Here is a 21,264-nt window from a genome sequence, read left to right on the forward strand (position 1 = left end):
AATCATCTCTAAAAATCTGTGCATTCATTTGCTTATGAGTTTATTAGAAAATTGTCTGTGATTAATTATGTAAAAAATCAAAGTTTAAAAAAAAATGGTTTTTAAAGGTTTACCATGCTCTAAACATTTGAGTAATTTATAAAATCCTTATCCAATGCAGTTTTGTCAAATATGTTATCTCAATTGCAAAAAGTATTACTTTAGAGCTGTATCTTTAATAGAAAAAATCCTTAGGGATTCTAATGACATGAAAAAAAAAAAAAAAAACATCATCGAGAAAAAGCAACTTAAAGTTTTTCTTTTGCATAAGAACCCACAGCGAGCATAGCCTAAAACAGCTCATAACTTTTTAAATATTTGAACTAAAGCAATGAAATTTTTCCCCTGTGTTCAGAATAGTTTTTAGTTTTGAAAAGAGCAATAAATTTTTTTTGTGATCGTTTCATCATTTTTGAGGTACTGTAACCCCTTAAGGTATATTTAAAAAATGAAAGTTTATCCAATTTCCTATGTCAGTGATCTAATGCTTAACGTATTACTTAACTATAAAATAATCGAAATCCAAAAGTTATTCAACTTTAGTAATCATAGATTACCAACATTGGTGAATAGGTCCAAACGCAAAACAATAGTTGATTTTTTAAAAACCAGTGTTACAATTTTATTTTTTATGTTTCTACATTTCAATCGCTGTACTCAGTTTTTTGTTTAATGCATCACTTGTAGTGTGGCAAAGACTGGGGCTTGCGCCAGACATGCATTTAACTGTGTAATTTATATAATACATTGCTGCATTTACGAGCATTTAATTTATCGTTATTTTGACAAAAAATACTTTTACTAGTTTAACTCCATATGTGTGTGTATAGTATCCAGAAATATAACTAGGATTTTTCTCAAAGCGTCAAATTATTACTTGTTATTATTTAGGGTATGAAGTTCATTCTAGGAGAGTAAAATATCCAACAAAGTGAAAACTGCATAATAATCATCAGTTCTATATAAAAACGAGCTGATGTGTACATCACATGACTTCCTTTTACTCCAATTTAATGTCATTTCCACATTACTGGCAATTTTAATGTGATTCAATAGTTTGCTCTCTAAATATCACCAGTGGCCGAATTAAAACCAGATTTTTAAAAAAATTGCCAAATTTGTCGCCAAGTTGGCGACCAAAAGACTGGCGGTATATCGCCAAGTATCCGCCAAATTATAACACCACTTGAGTTTACATCGAAATTAACAATGATTTCCTCCAAAATGGGGGTAAAAGACCATTTTAGAAACACCTGAATGCAACCAAAAAGGGAGGTGCACAATTAGACCTCACTAGGAATCTACGTACCGAATTTCAACTTTCTAGGACTTACCGTTCTTGAGTTATGCGACATACATAAGCACATACGCACATACATACATACATACGTACATACAGACGTCACGAGAAAATTCGTCGATATTAACTCGGGAATCGTTAATATGGTTATTTCGCCTGCCTACGTTTTTAGGCAATTATCCACGTGTGGTCGAGTCGAAAAAAAAAAAAAAAAAACAAAACTCAACATTCATTCGGAGGTGAGTAAAATGGAAATTAAGATCGATTTTTGAGTGAAATTTTTTTCGCGAATACAATACTTCCTTTTTTGTAAAAGGAAGTAAAAATATATATATATTGAAAAAAAAATTCTAAAGATGAAATGGAAGATAACTAGATAGGAGGTATTAGATTGTTTCGAAATTTTCAGTACAGGAAGAAAGAACATTGTATTTAAAAAAAGACTTCCATTGAAACAATTTTTAATCTTGGCAGTGAATTTGTTAATTTGTACAATTTTCAAAAAGAGAAAAAAAAAATCAAACTTTTTTCTCATTTTTTTATGAGGTAAAGTGAAAAACAGTCTTTTTCCAATGGAACTTTTTCTATTTTATTAATAAAATCATTTTTGATCAAATATTTGAGTAAGTAAAAATGAATGAATGAATCAAAAAAAAATGAAACAATACATTTTTTTTTTTTTTTTTTTTGAGAAAAAATAAATAAATAAAATATTGAATGAATAAGAAAATATTAGTGAATGGATGAATATATGTGAATAAGGGAATTATTGAACGAAGGAATGCAAATGAATTAATTAACAAAATAATGAATAAGTATTAGTAGGAGGTCTTAATTAATATTTCAGATGTTAAATCCAATATCATTTTATAATAACAATAATAATTTTTGAGTTACAACAAAATATTTAAAATGAGTATCCACTTTCGAAAATTGCTTTTATTATCATATTCTTTGATTTTCAGAGGTAACTTTTTCCTGACTGGAATACATTATAGGTGTACTACTGGACTGGAATACACTATGTGAGTAGTATACATAGTTAAAATATTATCAGATAGGTGGCACTGAAAGCAGAGTAAATATCTCACCATTTCACTTTGCCCCACATAACCCTAGTATTTTTACTTCCTTTTAGAACGAGCTAATGTGTGCATCACATGACTTCCTTTTACTCCAATTTAATGTCATTTCCCCATTACTGGCAATTTTAATGTGATTCAATAGTTTACTCTCTAAATATCACCAACAATAGCCAAATTGATTGGTCGCCAAGTTGAAAACTTGGCGACCAAAATGGCTATATATCGCCAAGTGTCTGCCAAATTATAACACCACTTGAGTTTACATCAAAATTAACAATGATTCCCCCCCCCCCAAAAAAAAGGGGCAAAAGACCCCTTTAGAAACACCAAAATGCAACCAAAAGGGGAGGTTTCACAACTAGACCCCACTAGGAGTCTACGTACCAAATTTCAACTTTCTAGGACTTACCTTTCTAGAGTTATGCAACATACATACGCACATCCGCACATACATACATACGTACATACAGACGTCACGAAAAAAATCGTTGTAATTAACTCGGGAATCGTCATTACGCATATTTCAAGTATCTATACGTTCTTAGGCACTTTTCCACTTCTGGTCGATTCGAAAAAAAAAAAAAAAAAAACTCAATATTCATTTTGGGGTGAGTAAAATGGAAATTAAGGTCGATGTTCGAGTGAAATTTTTTTCGCGAATACAATACTTCCTTTTACAAAAAAGGAAGTATGGTATGTTCTAGAAAGTTGAAATTTGGTACGTAGACTCCTAGTGGGGTCTAGTTGTGCACTTCCCCCTTTTAGTTGCATTCGGGTGTTTCTAAAAGGGTCTTTTGCCCCTTTTTGGGGAAAATCATTGTTAACTTCGATGTAAACTCAAGTAGTGTTATAATTTGGCGGACACTTGGCGATATATCGTCATTTTGGCCGCCAAAGATTTTCGGCCAACTTGGCGACAAATCTGGCGATTTTTTTGAGCAATCACGGTTGCTTATTGCTTTCATTTGACCGTCCTTGATGTCTGGTTCCTTTTTCAGAATGGATCCTTTTTCTTTCCGTCCACCGGAGGACGGAGCTGCTCCTCTGGACCTAGCTTCCACCAGCAGCACTGTCCACCGGAATCCCCTCCTCCTAGGCGGTGGTTTTCATATCCTGCATACACACACTCCTACACACACACACGTCTACACACAAACAAGTCCTTACACACATGCACACACGTAACCGCTCAGGAGGAGGGGCAGGCTTGGGAGGACCATGAGCCGTTTCTAGAAACAATAGCCTCCAATGAGTAGGGTCCTGTCGCAACTCGTGATTGTGAAAAACATAATTCGAATTCAAAGTGTCAGAATTCAAATTAGATACACACACACACACACACACACACACACACACACACACACACACACATATATATATATATATATATATATATATATATATATATATATATATATATATATATATATATATATATATATATATATATATATATATATATATATATATATATATATATATATATATATATATATATATATATATTGTGGGAACTAGCTGACAAGCCCCAACCCAACTACATGACAAGAGATCGTGCAGTGGCGCTGCCAGCGTCTAATTGGCAGCGAGAGTATTACCATATCGCGCGGGAAAGGATATAGCGTGATTGACTGCGGTCAAGAGAGGGGACCTGTATGGTTCGTGCCCTGTGAAAGACTTGGCTGAGGTCGAGTACCGCTTCAAGTACCAGTGCTGGAAGGTACCGTGGTACCATGTGCCAGATTGGGACCGGATGCCGTGGTATCCAGTAGTTATAGGACATTCATTTTCACGTGTAAATATATCATCATCATCATCGATAAAGAACCATTTGTAGATAAGCATCTAATAAATAATTAATCAGTTAACGTGGAAGTCTATGTGTCCCCCCACAATATATATATCTTTTTCTTTTCTAAATCTGGTTTCAATTTGGTCACTGTTGGTGATATTTAGAGAGTTAACTATTGAATCACATTAAAATTGCCAATAATAGGAAAATGACATCAAATTGGAGTAAAAGGAAGTCATGTAATGTATACATCAGCTCGTCTATACATAACATTTAAAATGCTTGACATTTTGTACTTAAAAAAAATGGAATGTAATATTTTAAACATTGAATTTTGTTAACTCGCTTACATGTACTTCCCCCACCCTCATACAAAATGGGGGAAATTTCGGATAAGCACTCACCTTCCGGCCGGCCCTGTTGTTGTGCAGGTTCATGAGGGAGCGGGCGTCTTTGAGCGCCGCCTCTCGGGCGTCGATGAACTTGCGGGCCGCCTTGATGCCGAAGCTGACGAACTCGGAGCAGCCGCCCCAGGCGAAGGGCCCCTGGCGGTCCCCGCCGACCCCCTTGCGGTTCGGGTCGCAAGTGCAGTGGCGCAGTTCCCCGCGGCTGCAGGAGCGGGTCACGGAGTGGGCGACCCCGGCCGAGCTGATGGCGTACAGGAAAGCTGACTCACGACTGCCTACTGTACGGGAAGAGAAATACGTACAGTGAAACCCCGATTTTACGTTTCTCAGGGTTGAGAAAAAGGTAAAACACGGGAAATACATAGAAAGCAAAAACTGAATTGAAAAACTAAAGTTAATACAAATACAAAAGGGACGACCAGCAACAGGCTCTGGGCCCAGCTAGACTGGTCCTAGTCCATTTACAATGAAGATCAATGGCCCTCTTAAAACTATCTACTCCTTGCTCATTATCACCTCCTCCAGTAAGCTGCTCCAAGGTTCCGCTACCCTGCTAAAATAATAATTTTTCCTAACATCCATGCTTGCCTGAGATTTAAATAGCTTAAAACAATGACCCCTTGTCCTGTTTTCAGTGCTAAACTTCAGCCCCGTAACATCTTTCATTTTAATAAATTCAAACAACTGAATCATGTCCCCTCGGTCTCTTCTTTGCTCGAGACTGTACATTTTTAGCCTTCCAAGCCTGGAATCATAGTCTAAGTGAGAAAGTCCATTTATTAGCCTTGTAGCTCGCCTTTGAACCCTTTTTTAATACATTAATATCTTTCAGATAAGGAGACCAAAACTGAACAGCATACTCCAAATCAGGCCTTACCAAACTTCTATATAAGGGCAGAAGAACTTCTTTAGATTTGTTTGAAATAGATAGATGACTCTTATAGTAAAGATGACTCTTATAATACTGTCTGACCACGGATTGTATGGAAAGACAAACATCCGTTTTACAGCCGGAAATGGACGAATCTATTATTTTTTAGGGGTTGTCAGCGTTTTCTGAAGCAGAGACTCATTCAAATAAGCGGAATACGCGCATCAAATTTTTACTTTTCCCCTCTCATTCAGATAGATTCGTCTCATCTGGACGTTTGAAAAATTCCACATAATCCGTGGTTGGACAGTATCTGTATTTTACCATAAGAACATTGTGGCACACAGGGTCGGATACAGAAATAATTTTTGGAGGGGGCCCAATAAATTGAAAAGTACCCCACACCCCCCCCCCCCGTAATTTTAATTTTTCATAAGGAAGTTTTCATGACTTTTTTTTTCAAATGTGTCCCCCCCCCCCTTTCTTTTTCTTCGGGATCCCTTAAGGCCAATTAATTTACTTTTAAATACATAAATGCTATGCACTTTTCTACTTTGAATGTTGAAGTAAAATATATTTAGCATTTCAAGCCAATCAAACACTAAACGCTATATAATTTCACCGAGATGCTGCACGGTTTTCAGTAGGAACATTTTCATAATGATTATGACACGAGGACAAGGTTATTAAATAAACCCATACTTCACTTGAGTTTTTAAATAAATTTATATTTTAACTACAAAATATTTTTGTGATTTAGAAAATTATAGCTTTATAATGTATAGGTTTTGTTGAAGAACTCAGAAGCTACTTCTTTGCGAAGCTGTTTCAAAGTAGTGAAACCTGTGTAAGTTGACCACTTGTGGTGCACTACTTTAGTGATCAACTTAAACAAGTGGTCAACTTATAGAGGTTGAATTATATGGTATAGATCTAATTCTGCGCCCGAAAATAGCGGTAAACTTAGACAGGTGGTCAACTTACAAGGGTGGTCAACTTAACAGGTTTTACTGTAGTTGCTGATTTGTTTCATATGATTTACTTCATTTTGCATTTTTTATAAGCTGGAAAAAAAAATCTGTTGTTTTGCAAATAGCTTCTTAGATTGAAATATCTTTTCTAGGCACATCTTAAGACATTTTTTAAAAAATATCAATTACTGATTCCATCAAAGAAGAATTAAGAGACGAATGGTGGTATTACGTTCCTTTGAGTTCGAAACCAGTAAGTTAAATTACCGCTCTGATCTCTGACTCTTTTGCTGCTCTGTTCTCAGACATTCGAATAAGATTTCTGCCTTTTATGTTCCTTTAAAATAACTAAAACAATTTTTCATGTTATGTTTAGAAGTCAATTAAAAAAAAAAATTAGACAGTTAAAATAATTTTTCCTTTCGGGGTTGCCCGTGGCCCCTGCCTCCCCCCTCCCCGGAATCTGCTACTGTTTCTACATACTATTTTAGATCATTTTAACACATTTAGTTGCGAATACGGGCTTTGTGGTTGAAAATAGTAGTTCGTACGAAATAAGCTTAAAAGGATTTTCGGTTAAAATGTATTTGTGTACTTTTTGTTTACTAGGAAAACATTTATGGAATCCCCGTGAGAACTTGTCTAGCTGTAGTAATTATGAAGCATTTTTTATAACATCTAGAGGAAAATGCTGAGCATTGAAACCAAAAATGCAATAACGCAACATTCAGAACTCTTCATGCTTTTTCTGCGCCACCATTATTTGCAATTAAGCGCTTCTTGATTGTCTACGCATTTCCGGGCAATGCGTTTCTGTAAAACAAGTTTTTCTGCACGACAACTTTTTCTGCGGGAAAACTCACATGTCTTCAATCTCATTCAAAAAAAATTGTGATAGGAGTATTTCTTTATGGTGGATATTTTCGGAAACTTTTTTTTTTAAGGCAATTGCTGAAATAAATTATAAACGCACTGTAATTACAGCATGACCTCGATTATCCGAAAATCTTTTAACCAGAACCTCATTTAACCAACGGCATTTTCCTTGAACTTTATTCAAAAATTTACTATTATGCTTCTTGAAATTTCTATTTCATTTTCTGACTTTTGTGTTTTATTGAACGAATGTGTTGTTCATATTGTAGTAACATAATTAAACGCATCGAATTTAGTAACTATCTTGTAAATGTGCACAGGTTTGAACTTAAAGTTTTGCAGCGTTTTCCTGTCAACTTTCTCTAAGTATGTACAGTTATTGATAAACGAGTAATTTTTTAGCAATTGTCTACATGACAAGTAAAATGTTACAGTTGAAACCAGTTAGTTCGCAGTTGTAGACCTGATAGACAGGAAAATATAAGATCACTAAACTAAAAAGAACAGTGTTGGCATTCTGCCGGCAGAAACTAGTTTTCGCCGTGCCAGTGGCAGAAACTGGTCATGACCGGTAAAAACTGGCAGAAACTGGCAAAAACTTTAAAATGTCTTTAATAACTCAAGTAATTAGTAAATGATATTTATTTAAGTAAACTAAAAAATTAAACATCATTTCATCTTTTTAAAAAATAAAATCCAATCCTAGTGCCCTTGACTTAGTTAAGAAAGGGAACTTTTCAATTGCGGATGCTTGTAATATTAGGATATAACAAAGGACGCAAATCATATAGGTTCTTAGAAAAGAAGAGTGACATACAGAATTAAACAGGCATTACTGATTTTAATTTGCTCACTTATGTGCTTCCTCTAAATTGTTTGTGATTGAAATTATCATGTCATGTGCTTCAAGAAGAACGTGCCAGAATTTTACTTGCCTAAATTTTGTACCTAATGTCAAAGCTTTGCAAAACAAATTGGCCCCATTTCTCAAAACTTATTTTTCCTCTCAAATTTTTACCACAATCCCAGTTACTACACGGTGAACCAGTTATACAATAGATGAAAGTTTCACAAGCACTGCTTGTTCTTTGATGCATTGTCTGGTAGCTCTTCTGTTTCAAAAATATTCTAAAATTTCTCATTTGTGCGTATTAAATTGAGAACCTGCTTATATTTTTGAAACCACCTTTTTTAAGAGGCAATTGCAGGTCCAAACAATGTAACATTTGATTTTAAATTGTGATAATAGTGTAATAAAATTACAGTGTTTTTTTTACAATTAATTATTTTTTCCATGCATTTTCTGTTGTTGTATCAAGAATTAATTTGTCATTTTGTGAGTTTTTGCCAGTTTCTGCCGCAAGTGGCAGAAAGTGGTTTTTGCCATGCCGGTTTTAACCGGTTTCTACCAGTGGTTTTAACCACCTCGACAGAAACTTTCCAACCCTGAAAAAGAATAACTTTTTTTCCCGAGTGTCATCTTCTAACAATGTTGACGCCTACACAATTGTTTGAAAGCACACAGATCTCTCACAATCTCTAAAACACCAGTAGTGACCAGTGCTTCAGTAGTGGCCACTTTCAAGTTCACTTTTGTACTTTGAAGAAAGAACTGAACATGAAAGAAATAATAATGTCATTTTTTTTGTTGGTACTTATCGTATTGAATCAATTTTATTCATCAGTTATTTGAATCTAAGGTAAGTAATGTAAAATCTTCGGATGGGAGAATGTCAGATGGCCACCACTAAAATTTTCAGATTTTGGAGTAGCCACTGCTTTATCAAATTTGCGGTTTGAGAAAAAATTGCTAAAAATTGAACACATTCAAATTCTGGCATTTTTAGAAATTGGGAAGATTTAGAATGCGTTGGGGGCTATAAAACGCTCATTGAGTTTTAAGAGGGGTAATTAATATTTTAGACCTACAGTTTAAAAATGTACTTCACTGTGGCCACTACTAGTGCGCTTTAAACCTTGAAGTGGAGACTTCTGAAGAAGTGGTCACTACTGGAGTTTTACCTTATATGCTATCTAAACAGTTTAGTTTGAAAAAGCTATCGTGCAGTTCTGGTTAGTTGAGCTGTGACCTTGACTATGTTTACCTGTTCTAGGAGAGTTTAGTGAAAAATAGACGTGCTATTGGCTCGGATTTTAGCTGGAATATTTTTGAAAAACTACTAAGAAAGTACATGAAATACACCGTCAGCTCAGTCAATTCCAACCGAGGACGGCAGTTTCGTGCTTATTAGCACTCATCAGCCCGGCATAGGAGTGACTGAGCTGGAGGTGTTTTCCACCTAAAGCTAAAGTCACTCCTATGCCGGCCTGATGAGTGCTAATAAGCACGAAATTGCAGTCTTCCACCTCCAGCTCAGTCACTCCTATGCCGGGCTAATAAGTGCTAATAAGCACGAAATTGCAGTCCTCGGCTGGAATTGACTGAGCTGGCGATGTATTTCATGTATTTCTGCCTTAGCTCTTGCTATAGGGCGGTATAACTTACTGAATACTAAGAAAGTCTCTCAACTGAACTTAGCGCCAATTACCGCTCCCTATTTACCGAAACGGAGGCAAACATTGTCAGAGTCGGAGCTCAACTTCTCATAGCCCCACAATACACATGCATGTGGAATGTCTCGTCTCACCTTTGAGGACCGTGTTTCCGAAGACGGAGGCTCCGGTGTCGACGGTGGAGCAGTTCCATCGGTGGTGCCGGAACTGGTTCTGGCACTCGAGCACTCCGAGGCGCGCCCCCTGCCCGATGCTCTTGACCAGGGCGGGCTGACGATCGCAAATCTCACGCTGGCGGCGGGAAAGCCCCGGCAGGGCGGCGCACAGCTGGCGCGGCCCCGACTGAGAAGCGATGGCGGACAGCTGCACGCGACTCAACAGCCTGCAAAGAAATTAAAGTACAGTCAAGCATCGCTTAGGGCCATTCATTAATTACGTAAGGATGATTTTTGCAGTTTTTGTCCCCCCCTCCTCGCATGTAAGGATCCTTAAGATTTTTCAACCCCCTCCCTCCCATCCTTACGTAAGATCCCATTTCTTTTTTTCAAAATATTAAAATGGGTTTAGAAAAGGATCAGTTATACTAAAACTCCCAGTTTGACGTAAATCAAATATTTTATTTTTCAAATATATTATATGATGCGATACTAATTAAAAATAAAACATGCCATGAATAGTGAGATTCTTTCATTATATTTTACACTATTCATTCTGTGTAAATCAAGTAAAAAACAACTTATAATAATACGTTTTTTACCTTCCAGAAGCAAATGAAATATGATCTCCTTCAAACCACCAGGCCGCGCGATTTCTGATATAAAATATCAACTTGGAAAATACTACGTAAGAATGGGTTTGACCCTTCCCTCTCCCCAAAATAAGGGTATGTAGAGATCCCCCCCCCCCTCGGGACCCTTACGTAATTAATGAATGGCCCCTTATACGTTTCTCTTTCATACGTTTTTTAAATTGGTCACTGCAGAGTCCAACACATATGAATGCATGCCTATTATACAGTTTTTCATTTATTCGTTTTTCATGCAGTCCCTTTAAAAATGTGTAAACAGTGCTTTACTGTAGAAATAAATAGACATTTGAAAGAGATGAATAATTTAAGTTCTCAGAGAGCCGGGGGGGGGGGGGGAGCTTCTAGAACTATCTATATTAGGTTTATTACGTGTTGAAAATCGAGATGTTACCGAAATTAATCTTTGGAGATTTTATGTAGTTTTAACATGTTACGTGCCATGACCAAACTTCAAGGAAAAAAAAGGAAGTTTGAGTCGAGGTTAGCTTTTTATGAGATTTTAAGGTTTTAAAAAATAAGTTGTAGCTAATGGACTACTGTTAATTTTTTAGTCATAAATTTCCATTTTTTTGTGGTGCTGGTAGCATAGAACCTACTATACCTAGACATCTTTTGGATAGCTGACTCTATTCTATTCTATTCAAGAGTCACAACTGACTACAACTGTATTTATGTCGAGGTCTGCATACTAGTGCCTTGCCTCCATTATTTTATATACCGATAGATGGCAGCACCATCACCGGATCGAACAGTTAATGAGAATTTAGAACTAGTCCAAGAGCTAATAGCTACCTGGTACTAGCACCCCCAGAGGTATCGTTTCACTTGGAGGACATTGAGACCACGAGCATATTTAACGTCGCCCAGTCCCCTTTAATGACGACGGTGGGTCTTCGACCAGCGGGGATCGAACCCGAGCCCCTCCGGCCCCGAGTCCAATGCCCTACCGATCAGGCTACCACGGCCCCGGATAGCTGACTCAATAGGTGAAAAAACGTTGTATACATAGTTGCCAATTTGAAAAAATAACATTTGGACGCCTCAGTTGCCAGATCGTTTAACTCCACTTTTTAAAAAAAATCCTCATTTCTGCTTTAATAATGCTTAATCAATGCTTAATATGTGAATTTATATTAAAGTTTTTGTTCAGTACATTTTTGATCCTGTGATGGCAGAAAATGTAACACGACGGCGCATACACTCCATTGGATGACACTATCTTCTTCATCGCTTTTCTCAATTTTTTCACTTCCTTTTACAAAAAAGGAAGTATTGTATTCGCGAAAAAATTTTCACTCAAAAATCGGCCTTAATTTCCATTTTTCTCACCACCGAATGAATGTTGAGTTTTTTTTTTTTCTACCCGACCACAGGTGGATATATGCCTAGGAGCCTACAGACACCCAAAATATCCATTTCGACGACCCCCGAGTTAATTACAACGAATTTTCTCGTGACTTCCGAATGTACGTATGTATGTGCGTATGCGTGTATGTATCTCGCATAACTCAAAAACGGTATGTCCTAGAAAGTTGAAATTTGGTACGTAGACTCCTAGTGGGGCCTAGCTGTGCACCTTCCCTTTTGGTTGCATTCGGATGCTCCTAAGGGGGTCTTTTGCCCCTTTTTGGGGGGAAATCTTTATTAATTTCGATGTAAACTCAAGTGGTTTTATAATTTGGCGGACACTTGGCGATATATCGGCAGTCTTTTGGTTGCCAAGTTTTGTCGCCAACTTGGCGACAAATTTGGCGATTTTTTTTAAATTTTAAATTTGGTTTCAATTTGGCCACTGTTGAGAGTAAACACACATTTAAAGAGTAAACAATTGAATCACATTAAAATTGCCAATAATGGGGAAATGACAAGAAATTTGGAGTAAAAGGAATTCATATGATGCACACATCAGCTCGTTTTTTATGGAGTTAATCTATTTGGCAAGTAAAGCATCCAATTAACAATGCATGTACATTTGCATGTTTTTCTGCATTATTTGTTTAATATCATATTTTGTACATCGCTCGTTTAGAAGAAGTGTGCCACAACACGAAACTTTTAGTTTACTTTTTTTTTACTTCCTTTTACAAAAAAAAAAGGTATTGTATTCGTGAAAAAAATTTCACTCAAAAATCGCCCTTAATTTCCGTTTTTCTTACGCCCGAATGAATGTTGAGTTTTTTTTCGACCCGATCACACGTGGATATATGCCTAGGAACGTACAGACACCCGAAATATCCATTTTGACGACCCCCGAGTTAATTACAACGAATTTTATCGTGACGTCCGTATGTACGTATGTATGTGTGTATGTATCTCGCATAACTCAGAAACGGTATGTCCTAGAAAGTTGAAATTTGGTACGTAGACTCCTAGTGGGCTCTAGTTGTGCACCTCCCTTTTTAGTTGCATTCGGATGCTCCAAAGAGGGTCTTTTGCACCTTTTTGGGGGGAAATCATTGTTAATTTTGATGTAAACTTAAGTTGTGTTATAATTTGTCGGACACTTGGCGATATATCGCCAGTCTTTTGGTCGCCAAGTTTTTCGGCAACTTGGCGACAAATTTGGCGTTTTTTTTTTTTTAATTTGGTTTCAATTGGTCCACTGTTAGTGATATTTAGAGAGTAAACAATTGAATCACATTAAAATTGCCAATAATGGAAAAATGACATTAAATTGGAGTAAGTCATGTGATGCACACATCAGCTCGTTTGTTCTAGCATTAACCACCGGAGAGCGCAGTAAACTTATTTTTCTTAATGCCGATTGCCTAAAGAGTTCAACTTCAAACGCTTCTCCTTTATAAAATTTCATATCTTCATATTGAGGCACTCTTCTTCCAAATGGGCGATATATAGAAACTATTTTTTTACATTTAGTGGAAAAATATTAAGCTTGCCATTACACAAAAAATAGCAATTTTTGTGTAGCTCAAAAATGGCAGTTCTTTGAGCTACACTCATAAATAAAGTGCCCATATTTCATAATTACAATAACTTACTGATTGTGAAATTGAAAGGCTGAAAATAATCTTTGCATTAGAGTAACCAGACATTGCCCAGTTTGTCCAGAAGAAAATTCCTCAACTTCTGAAATAGATCACCATCCTAAACAATCACTTACTTAATGTGAAATTGAAAGACTGAAAATATTCCTTGCATTTGAGTAACCAGACATTGCCCAATTTGTTCCAGAAGGAAATTCCTCAACTTCTAAAACAAATCACCATCCTAAATAATAACTTACTGATTGTGAAATTGAAAGGCTGAAAATAATCTTTGCATTTGAGTAACTCGCAAAGCATCTTTGCATTTGAGTAACCAGACATTGCTCAATTTGTTCCAGAAGAAAATTCCTCAACTTCTGAAATAGATCACCATCCTAAACGTTTTTAATAATCAGATAACTTTAACATTAAAATCCTCATTGCCTATCTTTTTGGTAAACCTGGTAAGCATTAAGGCTAATGACGGCTAAAATGCGTAAATTTTACGCCTAATGACCAAAAAAGACAGGTATGCGTATAGGTCTGAATTCAGACTCAGCATGATTTTGTCACGAATGGAACCTTAAAACTATTTTCACTCAAACAGAGCATTAATTACGTTACATTATAGAAGCGTGAATTGGGCAACATATTTCTTTTTAATACAAATTAAGGTTATCCCCTTGAACCTTATCATTATTTTCCTATCAAAATCACATTATTTTCCCAAGAAACGTTTTTTTCTTCTCTTCAATAATAAAGGATATAAATTCAGAGGTGCCCCCCCCCTAAGAGCAAGCCCCCCTAAATATTGCGGAGATCCTCCCCAAAGCAAGAGCTCCCCAAAATTAGAAAAATACCCCAAAACACCCCCCTAAACATTTTAATGGCGTGATCTGCGCCATGACCCCCCCCCCCCCCCCCAGATGGGCACCCCTGTATAAAGGATACAAATATCTTGAGATATTCAGATGTCTGATTTATTGCATGTTATAAAGAATAGTTTTGAAAAACATTCAACTCAGCATTCTGGGGGGAGAACGGGCCCTGTGGTGCCCCCTCCCTCCGGTTGGACCACTAATGTCTATAGAACACGTAGACTGTTTAGGACTCGGCAGATTTAATACTTAATATGTGTACTCATCAAAGACTATACCATTTACAAGTTTTTTTTTATTTTTTATCTCTGTCCCTTGTTATGAAGTGGGAAAAAAAAATCAAAAATTTTCCAGGACGAAATGTTTTTGTAACAAATTCCAGTTTTTGAACTGACTAAAATCATGCTGATTTATCTTATTGATTTTAAAATAAAAAGTAAAATAATTCGCTTAATCTTTGACTTCGAATTTGAAGTGATCTGATTTCAAGCATTTTGTTGCATGCTTTCTCTATTTAGGTAACCAAGATTTCCGCTTTCCGCTGCATAATGTTGGTGTATTGGTGTTGTTGCTATTGCATTTGACTGTTGTCAGTTATTATAATTCTCGGATGTCGTTTTAACTGTCTAACTAAAATTTTCATCAGATTTTTGTTGTGGTAGTAAAAATAACTTACATTTAATTTTCTGCTGTGAGCAGTGTACTACTCACAGCAGAAACTACCAGTGGTATAGCGAGAAATTTTTAAGGGAAAGGAGTGTTTTCATATGAAATTTTTCGAAATTAAAGGCCGAAAAGTGCAGTTTTGGGCTCTTTCATGTGTGTTTATACATGAAATTTTGCTGCTTCTTGGGGGGCGGGGGGGTTCGACCCCCTGTTATTGGCGATGCCACGGGAAACTACTGCGCAGTGTATTGAAAGGGAGAACGATCTGCATAAAAAGGATATAACTTGTTCCTCCACGTCTATTTTCAAAACCCTTTATAACGCAGCCAAAAGTTTCCTTTTTTGAAAATAGGGGGGGGGGATGTCATCGAGGTCCTTGCATCTGAGATTTATGAAATTGAAAAAAACCAGGGGTGCACAAAAGGAGAGGATCCAGGGGGGTCCGGACCCCTCCCTTGAGTTTTTTTGATTGACCATAATCCTATGTATGTAGTACGTAACATAATTTCAAGCAAACATAACAATAATTTCATATTTAATAAATGAAAAATTAAAATTTATTTTCTCTCTTTCTCTCCCGACACAGTCGAAATGTATGTGAACATAAATTGTTATATTTACATTTATTTTGATTGCACATTTGTTATTAATAAATTAATTTTATTAACAAATGCTAAGTAATTATTCAAAAATTCTTTTAATGTTGTATATTCTCGACAATCTATAAAATCAAAATCTTTGAATGCGTGTAGGACTATGATATGAGAATGGTGAACTTATGATTCTGGAGAACCTCCGCCCACCCCCCATTGAAAAATTTCTGTGTGCGCTAATGAAAAATCATTTACAATAGCTGGAACATGTTAAATAAATAAATAAAAAAGATGAAAGCTCTATGTAGTTAAAATTGTGAATGAAACAAAATTTATGAGTAAGATGAATAGACTCTTATAACAGTATCTACATACGCAATTAAAAAAAAAGTCCCAACATCAATTTAGAGATAATTTATAAAAGTACCACTCAAATTTCCAGTTCAAAATAATTTTCATGATGTCGCTCAAATCAAAATAAAAAAAGTGTCGAAATATGAAAAAGGTTGCTAATGAATTCTATGGGACTAAATAAATTTTAAGAAGTGGTCTTAAAACAGAATTATACAGAAGCTTGTTCATTATGAATGACATAATTAGTTAATATTTTGTTACTTAGAAACTATTTTCTATACATACCAAGTGTTTTATCAGATTAAAGCAATATCAAAGATAGCAAAAAACAGAAATTTTATTAGAAGAAAATGAAGAAATTACTTCTTGATTTACTTCAAAATCACTAGAAAGTACTTATTTTGGCTTACAATAACTCGTCAAGAAAAAAGTCTGCTTGTTTTCTGATCAACTAAATGTTTTTATAGTATAGTTAATGCTTTTAATCTTCAAAAGGAAAACATGTTTCAACTGCTGTATGGTTGACAACAATTTCTAAGATTTGTTTATGCAGACAAAACTCACATATAGAAGCTGCTATTTTGAATAAATTACTTCTTGGGTTTTAAAATGTATTATTATTATTACTTTTATCCATCAAAATGAAGATATAAAACGAAAGAAATCTAGATTTTTCAACGATATTAAACTGTGCTGTTATGTTTCGCAATAATTTACGTTTTATCTTAATAATAATTCATAACGTAAAGTAATACATCTGTATCAATTGTTAGGTTTTGAACGGTTACTAAAAGATTTAGTTTCAAAAACAAACTTTAGTTTTACCAAAAAGTTCTTTTTTTTTCTTTTTACTTTTACTTATTTTTGAACTTAAAAGATTAAAAGATATGTTGATGAATGTTTTAAATCTGCAATGAATGTTTTAAAAAAAATAACTGCAAGAATTATCAATCTTCCAATGTAGCTTTCAGCTGAAAAAATCAGAAATACCTGGTAATCATCTTTATTACGATTAACAACACTTTGCTACCTTTAGGTAGCAAAGCCAGTGCTTAAAAACTATGAGAAAAAAATTTGCTTATTATGCTTCCAAAATTTTGAGCTACTTCAAAAATTAATAATTAAAAACAACTTTTGGTTTAAAGTATTTACAAATGCATCGAAGCAATTTGTAAGAGCAAATGCAAAGAAGAGTGTAAATTATCATTTTTACAGCTTGAAACCTATTTCGAATAATCATAAAAGACTATTCAATCTTTAAGTAAATTCAGAATGTCAGAATTTCATCCCAGAATGTCAAATATTTACCTACGTCACTAAGTAGCATTTGTTTCTCACATTATGTAATTTCAGTTTTGTCATGGAGATTTAATAACACTTGGAAGAAAACAAACATCTCTAATAAATTGTTAATCCGGTTAAAAACTTTCAAAAAGTAAATGAAACAAGGGCTCATCAAAATGTACTTGCTATTGAGTGCAAAATGTGCGTAAATATATATAAAACATGGACCTGAGTACCGCATAAAATATTTCAATAAATAAATGAAACAGGCCAAGATAAAACGTAAACAGAAGCTAAATTCCGAGAACAAAAAAGACTGTATCAGTTCTCAGACTTTCCAGACACGATAGCAACTTTGCAGAAAATGCTGCAACAGCAATGAACAATAATTTTACAGAAAGTATTGTCATAGTAATGCTAATTGTCAAATTCAGTTCATAGTCAACAGAGCTACTTCTCGGTTGTTATATCACAGAAATCGACGAGGAATGAATAAAAAATTACAACAGTTTTTTTTTTTCAGTAAAGGACTCAAAGCATATTTTACATTTCGAAAGGGATTTGCTATTAGGGGGAAAATCAGCAACTGATGCGAAATAACAAATCATAAGTCGCCATAAACTACTATGCGAATAAGAAAATAATTTACAAAAAGCAACAACGTGCTGAATTGTTGCTTTTTGCTGCAACAACTTTGAGTGAAAGCGAAGAGATATTTTCTTTGAATAATTTGTTGAAAAGTAATACTGTTTAGTTGAAGGGAAGACGAAAAAAATGTAGAAATACTATAACATTTTGTCGTGATTTCTAAGTGGGAAAATATTTTCTCAATATTAGTATTATTGTTATAAACACGAATAATGGAGATGCATATTTAAAATGTATTAGCATTGGCAGCCATGAGGTTTTATAAAGAAGCAAATGCCTCACGAAAAATTTTGAGTTCAGTTGTTATTTGATCTTCAAGGATCTGAAAAGCATTTTATTGTTAAGACTCATGGCAAATGTTGAAATTGTTAGTAATTTAATTACAGAAACTTGAGCATTCCGGACCAATACATGCATACAAACACCATATTTACAAACTTTGCATCTTTGGATATGATCGGAAGAAATCATTACATGAAGAGTTAGTACTGATACAAATTTGAATATGTCAATTGTCAACAATTAAAATAAGTGCACTTCTTAAAACAGCAAAGGTCTTGTAGGCTGTCATATTACTCAACTTCGCGTGACGAACCCTTTTAGAGAGCTTTATATTTTAAATGTACGTCTTTTATATTGCTATAGACACAATTAATGATACTGCAAAAAGTTTTATTGGAGAAAAATAATTCTCTCATGGAAACCCAAAAATTTCAACTGCAATTGATTTAAAACTGTTTTTTGATGAGTGCTTTCACTTCAGGCCAGTTCTATACACAAAATATGTTTTCACATGAGAGAGAAAGAGTGTCATTGAAATCGAAATGCATGAAAAATGTTATAAGATTGCAGTTGAATCAGATAGGATTCCGAGTAATTAAAAATATATTCTTTGAACTCGACAACAAACTTGCTGAAAGAGCCCACTCGAGAACAATTAAAGAAAAAGGGGAAAGAGAAAGACATATATCTAGGTAGACATATACAAAGGTAGTTTGTTGTGAGTATTTTTGAAGACATAGAAACTCATCTTTATTATTATCAATAGAACTTATCTCTTAACAATTTTGTTTTCGTCTTCTCTCAGTTTGCAATGGGCGACCAACTTTTAAAACTTTTAACAGATTGCTACCAATTTTCTAAGACTTAAAGCAAAAACTTATTTTTTAAATCATTTTCTTTATTCATGCAATTAGCAGTGGATGGTCGACTTTAAAATTGGTTTTAACAGATCTCCACGAATTGTCAGAGTATTCTGAACAAAATCCCCCGATTCAGGTCGGAAAATGGCTGAAAAATTGCGAACATTCTGGACAGTAATCGGAAGAATCATCAATGAAAGGTAAAAAACTGCACTTACCACCAAGATCCTCGGACGAAAGAGCAGGCGGAGAAGAAGAGCAAGAGCAACACCTGGATGTTAGCAAAAAATTCCATGGGATGGTCGGAACACCAGAGGGGGCCTCATGAAAGGAAGGTGCACCAACAAGACTTTTCTCAGGTGAAGGGATCCACGAGCAATGGCTGTCCGTCTCGGGTTGCCGGCTCGCCATTGGTGGGGCTGGCAGGAACGGGATTCGCTGCCAGCGTCAAAGGCGCCGACCGAGGCTTCAAGAAGGGTCCCCGGGGGGAGGGACGCCGCTCCGAAAGTTCTCGTTTATGCAACGTTCCGAAAATCCTCTTTAGAATAGAAGGCCCCCGGGGGGTGGAACCTAACTATGACTCTCTTAACTTTATCAGGATGGATGAAATTTATGGCACGGATGACAAGTGGGATTTTATCACTGTGCCAAAATTTAAGTGAATTAAAATGCAATTTTTGGTTTCGTTTGGTACCAATACCTCATATTTTTTTTTATTCTGGTGGGTAAACTGGTCAGTAAGTTAAAGTGATCTTGCATCAAATAGGAGGCCATATTGTTATGATATAATTTTGGTAATTTAGACACTATTCAGATGCCATCTTTAGTATATTCCTAAAGAAATAAAACATTGGAAAATTTCACACTTTCTATGACGATAGTTGATGAAATTGCGAAATCAAATATGATTAAAATTCTTGGTGAACCAGTTTTTGATTATAGTTGACGATCACGAATTTGTAATTTATTTAAATACAGTTAGTTTTTTTTTTTTTTTTTTTTTTAACTAGGTTTGTTGAGTATTTAAAGTAATTATTATTGTTTATGATGTTTCTTCGTCTATTTCTTTTTCATTTATGACCACTTTACCCTACCCCAGTGTTCATTAGCACATATTAAAGTTAAAATGAGATTATTTGAATGAATTTTCTTTTTCCTAAAATTGAATGCAATGAGTTGTATTCACGCGTTATGCAAAATAGCAACAGCAAAGCTAATAGCAAATAGCGATTTATAACCGGTAGTCTAACTCACCGGCACCAATCCGTAGAGAAATTTGACCTGGACCAATCCATTTTTACTTGTTCACGTTAAAAAAAAAAATCCTTACAGAAAAAAAAAAAAAAATACACACACACACACACACACACATTAATAATGACATCCTATACAAAATCTTTTACGTGAATTCTGCGATTTGTTTTGCTTGTTTTCTATGATTTTCAGCAATGTTTATTACTTATGTATAATTACTACAATAATTACTAATCCTATTTTTAATATATTTTTTGTAATAGCTAATTCTAACAAGTAAAGTTTTATTACATATTTATTAATTCATTTGTTATTATTTTTAAAAAGGAAAAAGACAATCAGCCATTCGCGAAATTTTTCCACAAGTGTTTAACAATCCCCAAGACAAAATTTTTGCTTTGTTTTGTCCCCCCCCTCCTTTTTTTTTTTTTTGAAGGAGGAAAAAAAGAAAGAAGCCCACCAGTCCGTGAACGAAATTCTCAAGATTTTAATGACACGCAGATGCAAGGGTTTTTTGTTTCCTTCTTTTTTTTTTGGAAGAAAAAAAAAGGGGGGGTCCGCGAATTTTTTTTTTTTTTTTTTTTTTTAAAGTTCTTACTGGTTCGCGGGTCGAAAAAGGTTGAGAAACGCTGATTTGAATGATTTCTACCACGTGGTTTGCTGATCAGAGGTAGTTAATATATATAGAAATACAGATACATATACAAGGAGAACTACCAGGCATATTTTGTATTCCTTTTTCTATAAATATAGAAGAATCAAAATTGCAAAAGTGTTCACTTAGTTCATCCTAAAAAA

At 35.0% G+C, this 21,264-nt stretch overlaps 1 protein-coding gene across 1 annotated transcript in view; it reads right to left on the minus strand.

The window, feature by feature from the left end:
* LOC129216816 (protein Wnt-2b-like) overlaps positions 1-19,507 on the minus strand; it is a 30,871-nt gene extending 11,364 nt beyond the window's left edge. Inside the window, exons 1-3 of the mRNA XM_054851033.1 lie at positions 19,431-19,507; positions 9,990-10,237; positions 4,621-4,901 (exon numbers count right to left, since the gene is read on the minus strand). Of these exons, the coding sequence (XP_054707008.1) occupies positions 4,621-4,901; positions 9,990-10,237; positions 19,431-19,507 (606 nt within the window). The remainder of the gene's footprint in view (positions 1-4,620; positions 4,902-9,989; positions 10,238-19,430) is intronic.
* Between the last annotated feature and the right edge of the window lie 1,757 nt (positions 19,508-21,264).

This window comes from Uloborus diversus, chromosome 2 (genome assembly GCF_026930045.1).
Source record: "Uloborus diversus isolate 005 chromosome 2, Udiv.v.3.1, whole genome shotgun sequence".
In the NCBI taxonomy this organism is placed as follows: Eukaryota; Metazoa; Arthropoda; class Arachnida; order Araneae; family Uloboridae; genus Uloborus; species Uloborus diversus.